Consider the following 7,985-nt stretch of genomic DNA (forward strand, 5'->3'; position numbering starts at 1 on the left):
AGTTCCTCATTCTACCCTCAGCAATTGCTGTGGTACACAAAGGAACTTCCCTTCACTGCTATTATATAAAAATGTGTAGAACTGGTGTCACATGCATATTCACCTGTTCTACAAATTTTTACATAACAGCAGTGAAGGGATGTTCCTTTGTCTACCACAGCAATTGCTGAGGGTAGAATGAGGAACTGTTTATTTTGTCCTCTTTCTTTGTCCGTCATGTTCATAGTGAGAAGGGCATTAGCTCATACACAGTCAAACCTGTCCATGGAGGCTACCCATGGCAAACAGAGAAAGTGGCCACTGCATGTAGACAGATGGCCTTTCTAGACAGGTTCTACAACACATACTTCTTTCTAGAGGGAGATGGAATACATGGCCACTATATACAGGTAGCCTTTATAGAGAGGTGGCCACTAAGACAGGTTTGACTGACAAGACTATTACTTTTGGGCTCTATAGCCCTAAAGTTGATTTGACAACTAATAGTCATTATTTTCCCACTTGAAGACATTTTCAAGCCCCACCTTTTTTAGGGAAGTTCTAAATTAGTATTATGTTTCAAATGCAGTTGGAATTTAACTTTTTCATTTTTTTGGCCTGCAAATGGGACATAGTACCTTTAACAGAGAATTAATGCCCTTCTAGCTCTGAAGAGACAATATTCTCATGTCATGTCAATTGAATGTAGAGTCAGCATTTTATTTTTAAAATGTACTCATTTTTGTGAGCTTATGCAAATCTGCTTTTTAAGTGAATTCTTAAGACTATGTGAATAGTTTGACTGAAGTATTGACCTTTTTGTAAAAGGTGTATCAACATCATCATCATCAGCGTTTAAAGTCCATTTGTCCCACTTTGGTGGGGTTGGACATTTCATTTCCTTAATGGCTGCTTTCCAAGCTTTCATGTCTGTGGGATCCATATGACTGATACCCGATGTTTTGGCATCTTCTTCTATGGTTTCCCTCTCAAGTTTTCCTGTATGGTACTCATTTTCTGTGAGCTAATTGCAAGCATGTTGTAAAATGAAAACATAACACTATGTGAAAAGTATGATTGACATATTTACCACTTCGTAAAAGGGGTACATTATACAGATTCAGTGCGGAGCTTTTATATATTTACATTTTCAGGTTTGAGTATATCGTTAGCCTAAGGTTGTATTTTGTGTTTGTTTATTTACATTAAGCACATAGAGAGACTATAGTTTGATATGCACTATATAAATATATCTGCCTATTTAATTTGTTTCTCTCTCATTTTCATGTTCAGGTGATGATGCGACGCAGAAGTCTGGATCCCCAGCTGGCTCCTATCTTCATCGATGGTCAGGTGGCCTCTTATAGGCACCATGAACACCATTAAACTTAAGAAGGGGGCAAATCTGTCCCCCTCCTTTCCTGTTATAGACATGTTTGACTGTTGAATCTCGATTTTAAAGTGCATTAGAAAATATATCCACCAAGATGAGTACCTTCATTTTACTTTGTGTCACATGAATTTGTATACTGTAATGATACGTATTGAGATTTTATGATTGTGCCACTGGGCTTTCTGCTTTTAAATTTCATAGAAAGGTAAATAGTTGTGTTCATAACTTAAAGAACAAAATTACATGTATAGTTCTTCTACGTATCATCAAACTTCATTTGAATTATACATTATTTGTGTACATAGTGATAGTAATGGGGAATGATTTAATAAACAGAAGAAAAAACCTTCAGGTTTGTATTTTATATAGAGAGGTGTCGTGGTCGAGTGGATACGTCAACGGACTGTCGATCACAAGGTCCGCGGTTCGAGTCCCGTTGCGGCACTAATGTCCTTTGGCGAGACATTGATGTACATTTGCCACACTCAACCCAGGTGATGTAAATGGGTACCTAGCAGGAATTTATTCCTTGAAATGCAAGAGCGCCATAAAGCGCCGTAAATAACTCTACATGTGAAGGGATAGATTGTAGACTTTTGATTTTTGTTTTATATCACATATTTATTTTGTGCAGTAAGTTATGCTTCATTGTGGTGTTTGTACATGTATGTGTGTGCCTATTGACTGTCCTGAGGGGCGTTTCACAAAACTTGTCATCAGTGACAAATGACAGTTTTTGTTATAAGCTACTGAAATCCTTGCTTCTGATTGGTTATCAGCAGATTTGTCACTGATATTTGTCATTTATCATTGAAAAAAGGCTTTGTGAAATGGATCCCTGGTGCTTCTTACTGTAAGAACCCAAGAATATTCAAATAAACCAAAGTTGCTTTAGGCCACCACAAACAAACCGTACAACATGTCTAAGACTACATTGACAGACAAAGATATTGCAATAAATGTAGAAAGAAAAGAAAAAAATCTTCAGAACTGGAATTTTTCCCAATTAACATCCCAAACTGTCATTTATAGTAATATCGAAATTTCAGTAAATTGTGAGCCTTCGAGTCAGAGATGTAGAGTCACAAGACTGCTCACTCACTGACTGTCGGTAGATCGGGTATTTTCTCTGAATGGAAACGCTAACTGGTACATTTGCTTTTAATTATAATGACATTCCAATACCAATTCCTATGTTGAGATTTTTTTGTTACATGAAATTTTAAATTAGAGGTTGTAGATTTGTTCTCGAAAGCAGGTGTTCTCTTTGACCAATTGTGAAGCAGTTTTTTCAGGGTTGAACTAGTGACCCATGTTAGTAGAGGGTCATTTGCTTTATGATTTATTATAGAAGACTTATCAATATATGTACCTATATGTTCTCATGTGTTAAATTATATCGTTGAAGCAGCTAATATTTAACATTTTGTTGTCAGTTACACTTACTAAGAAGTGCCTGATTGATTGGGATGAAGTACAAGAACGCTTTATGAATAAATATCTATCAATATTTTATGATAATAAGTTGGCTAAAAGTCTCTTGGTTAGTAGGTATTTCTTTACAATAGATTTATCATGAAAACATAATATACTGTGTTTGCTGATAGTCATAAGGGCATCAACTGATATCCTTTTACACAGAGTTAAAGATAAAGGTGAGTTCTGGTAAAAAAAAAAAAAATAATAATTCTCACAGAATTAAACAAAACTGACACTGAATGTTCTAGATTACAAATAAATGTCACTTGCCAAACAATTTTGGTAGAAAATATATACTGGCCGAGTTATGAACATAGAAAGATTAGAAAATCAAGGTTAGTAGCCCCGATACCATTTGTGTAGTCCCATATACATTTTTCTGTGTGCAGTGCTTGTTATCTTTACCAAGACTGGGCCAAATTTATTATGATTTTGATGACTCCGACCTTGCAGTTCACACCAATACTTACATGCTACATGATCAAATTTTTCTGATCCATCCCACACCTTTTCTTTCACAATGCAATCGCATGACCAGAACTCACCTTTATCTTTAACGCCCTTCTGCCTCTCAACAGACGATGCAACATTCCACATTTCTAATACTGTATCCTCCTCCCTCATAGAATATTCACAACTTTTGATAAAGAGTTTTAGATATTTATCATTTCTTAAACAAAATTGCCATTGATTCTGAAATTTATTTGTCAGGTTGCATTAAATTTTTCTAATTGCATTGCAGACTCTTTTGATGCAGCTATTAGGGTAGAAATAATACAACCAGTATTGCCTGCCTTTTTTAACAGATATCATAGTGATATTAATGATTGCTTTTAACAAATACATGACATGGGAGTCTTGAGTGTTTCACAAAGACTAAGATCGCCTTGAAGTTGGACTTAACTATGTCAGGCCGTTCATGCCACTGTTTGCTCTCACCATTTACTGGCATTGGTCTCTCAAGGGACGTACAAATCGTGGTCACAAATCTACAGAATTGAGAGACCAATGGTGAGAGCAACCAGTGGCATGAATGGCCTGCCATAGTTAAATCCAACTTAAAGTCGATCTTAGTCTTTGTGAAACACCCCCATGGTCTTAAAGTGACTTGGTAACATTGTTGAGGGTTGATGAAAAAAATGTGTAATTTTTGTATGAAATGTTACTCAATATATTCCTTCTACTGTATTTGCCCTCTAAAATGCAAACAATCCTGAGAACATTCTCAAACCACAAAGCTATTTATGGTTTTATTTGAAGGCATCAATGTGTACCACCCTCACACATTAAATTCTCCCAACCACTTTGAACTTTCCCAACCTTTTTTCAATAAAAATAAGACAACCTTTTAAGAATCTTTCAACACTTAAACGTCTGGAATGATATAGAGGGCCAATTCATTGCTTTGTGACAATTTAAAATCACCTAAAATGTAATTGAAATGTAATAATATAGTTAGGGAAAATTAAGGAATCAATCAGATTAGTTTTTCCCAATTGTTATCAGTAATAATGGTCCGTTTTCATTAAACTTTCAGATTATCTTTAATTGTACATCTAGCATTGAAGTAACTACATGTACCTTAGAACCGTTTTCTCTCATCTTAGCAATGTCACCAGGTTCTTTTATAACTTCAACGAAGTGCATGGCGATTGCTCGCAACAAGAATCCTAAATGTCATCCTTACATACACACCAAAAAAACAGACGCAGGTTAACGCATCATATCTAAACAAGTTTTACTCTGTGTACATGTAAATGTATTACCTTAAACATTACAAAAAAATATTTCAAATGACTCGTCCTAATTTCTCTAGATTTAAGAAACTTTCCCAGTGAAGAGGAGAACTATTTTTCTATCAATTTCTTTCTACTGAAATAAAAGTCTCAAGTGGAGTGCTCTTGTTGATGTAGTTTTTTGTTGTCTGTAGTGCGTGTTGAGAATGAGAACTTGTCAAAAATATTATTTTGAAAATAACTTGGGATTTGAAATTTTCGATAGTTTAATCTTTCCGGTAAAAAGTGACCATCAATGTGTGTTTTGTTAACAGGCTTTCTTTTCCTATGTAATTAAACTCAATTCAACTTAATTCAACTTAATTTTACATGGCAATCAAAAATTGGGAGGTGTTACAATTAAAATATAATAATATTGCAAAAGATGGTTTCAATCAGAAAGGAGTGTCTTTAATGGCTTTTCATTTATGTGCATCTTTATTAAATCTTTGTAATGCTTTCTTTAAAATGACCAAATTACCTCCAAGTTTAGTATCGACTGTTTGTTTTCATTGGTAATATCGAATAGAAATTCCATTGTAATTCTAAATACTGGGTAGGTTGAATAGTAATTTATAAGAGAACCAAGCACAAGGGATACAGTGACACAATGGCAGTGATTTTCAAGATTTTATTAGAAAAATATTCTCTGAACAAAATGAACTTATCAGCCAGGGACAGGATGATCTAGTGGTTCCATGACACATGCTCCGCCGACGATTGCTCCGCCGACATTTACTCCGCAAAACGCGACAATTGCTCCGCGACATTTGCTCCGCGACATTTGCTCCGACGTCAAATGCTCCGCCGACAGGTGCTCCGCCGACAGTTGCTCCGCCGACAGTTGCTCCGCCGACAATTGCTCCGCCGACAGATGCTCCGCCGACAATTGCTCCTCCGACAATTGCTCCGCCGACAATTGCTCCGCCGTCAATTGCTCCGCAAAACGCGACAATTGCTCCGCCGACATTTGCTCCGCCGACATTTGCTCCGCCTGAAGCGACACTTGCTCCGCCGACATTTGCTCCGCCGACATTTGCTCCGCCGTCAATTGCTCCGCAGACAATTGCTCCGCCTGAAGCGACAATTGCTCCGCCGACATTTGCTCCGCCGACATTTGCTCCGCCTGAAGCGACACTTGCTCCGCCGACATTTGCTCCGCCGACATTTGCTCCGCCGTCAATTGCTCCGCCGACAATTGCTCCGCCTGAAGCGACAATTGCTCCGGTGACATATGCTCCGCCGACAATTGCTCCGACGACATTTGCTCCGCATGAAGCGACACTTGCTCCGGTGACATTTGCTCCGACGACATTTGCTCCGCCCAAAAAGTGTCCCATTAAATACAAATGCTACTAGTACTACGACAAATGCTTCGCCGACAATATTTTTTTTTCACGGGTTGTTTTTGTTTCTTTCTTTTTTTCTTCATTTTTTGAATGCATTTCATGACATTATGTAAATGAAATGAAATGAATGAATGTTAATAATGTGGGAGGAAAAAGCAGTTGCCTAAAAGTCATTTCGAATATACTGAAATAACTTTCCATCTATCACTGTACGTCCCACATAATGTACACTAAACACTCATTACATGTCATGGGAAGTTTTTTTTTTTAAAGTAGAGCAGCAAGCCACATTCCCCAATACGCGCATACCTCCTAGTTAATTTCAAACAGCTCATCAATATGTAAGACCTGAAATTACCTCAATGAAAGAAGACTAATAACATGAGAGGAAAGAAAAGAGCAAAAAAGACAACCGTTTTTTGCTATTCCCCATAATGTTTGATTTAAAAAAATAAAAAATAAAATTATAGCTCCTTACGCAAGTTCTCCGGCGAAAGATAATTACTCCGCTCAAAATCTGTTTCATGTATTACTCATTAGCTGATCCAAAGCTCAAGGCTATCTCTCTCTCTCTTTCTCTTTCTCTCTCTCCCATGCTCCTCCTTTTCCTGTTTACATCGTTTTCTTGTCTTCTTTGCTCTTTTCTTTCCTCTCATGCTATTAGTCTTCTTTCATTTCCATCACTTCTTCTCTGCTCCCCCTCTCGAGTTCTATTTCTCTCGTGAAATTGAAACGTAAAGTAATACAATCATGTAGTACATTCTTGTTTAGAATAATATTTTCAATAATATCCAGTCCATTTTCTAAAGGTTTCTTTCCTTTAGTTAAGTGTATGTAGCTTTAATATATATATGTTAGTGTGCAAAACACTCCGTTTCATTCGAGTACTTTGTTTTCACTAAATAATTTAAGGGACTCACGAAGCCACCGGAAGAACTAACATCAAACTGCAACAAAATGATTTGTATAAATGTGAATAAGCAGAAAGGCTGCCATCTCATTTTCCCGTCTGAATGGGTTCTCTTCCTTACGTATACAAGTGCCCTTATTTTCTAAACTTTTTTTTTTTATATTTGTGTGTTTATTAAATTTTCAATCATATAAAAATTACATATTTACAAGTCATTGGTAATAATTAGACAAACAAAAAAACCAATATGTATAAGAACAACTAACAATAATGAAAGGACAAGAAAGTTATAACAAAAAAACATTATAGTAAAAAAAAATACACTGTACACATATAAATCATAGTTTGAACTCCAGTGCATAAAGGGGAGTGAGGGGGCACAGGAATAAAAGTTAAATCAACATGAGTATCATAAGTCAAATCGCCATTTCTTAAAATGCGAAACAAGCTTGTTCCTTTTTTTCGCTGAGAAATATTCAATATCTTTTTGTTTCTTTATAAAACTCTTAAAAAGATCAACACTTGGTAAATCCCCCTTACTTATTTTCTAAACTTCCATGATGACCTATTACATTGTATAATGCTTTACCTAGTAAGATGCATTGATCGAGGTAATTTCAGGTATTACATATTGATGAGCTACTTGAAATTAACTAGGAGGTATGCGCGTATTGGGGAATGTGGCTTGCTGCTCTACTTTTTTTTTTAAACTTCCCACGACATGTAATGAGTGTTTAGTATACATTATATGGGACGTACAGTGATAGATGGAAAGTTATTTCAGTATATTCGAAATGACTTTTAGGTAACTCCTTTTTCCTCCCACTTCATCAACATTCATTCATTTCATTTCATCTACATTATTTCAAGAGTTGCATTCAGAAAATGAAGAAGAAAAAAAGAAACGAAAAAAATAGGTGTAAAGAAAATATTGTCGGCGAAGCATTTGTCGTAGTACTAGTAGCATTTGTAGTTTATGGGACACTTTTTGGGCGGAGCAAATGTCGTCGGAGCAAATGTCGGCGGAGCAATTGTCGCTTCAGGCGGAGCAATTGTCGGCGGAGCAATTGTCGGCGGAGCAAATGTCGGCGGAGCAATTG

The 7,985-nt window shown here is 36.4% G+C and overlaps 1 protein-coding gene across 1 annotated transcript in view; it reads left to right on the forward strand.

Annotated features, from left to right (window-relative positions):
* Window positions 1-1,763, forward strand: part of LOC590289 (GRIP and coiled-coil domain-containing protein 2) — a 30,683-nt gene extending 28,920 nt beyond the window's left edge. Inside the window, exon 28 of the mRNA XM_030982466.1 lies at window positions 1,273-1,763. Within this exon, the coding sequence (XP_030838326.1) occupies window positions 1,273-1,346 (74 nt within the window). The 3' untranslated portion in view covers window positions 1,347-1,763. The remainder of the gene's footprint in view (window positions 1-1,272) is intronic.
* The last annotated feature ends 6,222 nt before the right edge of the window (window positions 1,764-7,985 follow it).

The sequence above is a fragment of the Strongylocentrotus purpuratus genome, unplaced genomic scaffold (genome assembly GCF_000002235.5).
Source record: "Strongylocentrotus purpuratus isolate Spur 01 unplaced genomic scaffold, Spur_5.0 spur5_scaffold_12, whole genome shotgun sequence".
Taxonomy (NCBI): Eukaryota; Metazoa; Echinodermata; class Echinoidea; order Camarodonta; family Strongylocentrotidae; genus Strongylocentrotus; species Strongylocentrotus purpuratus.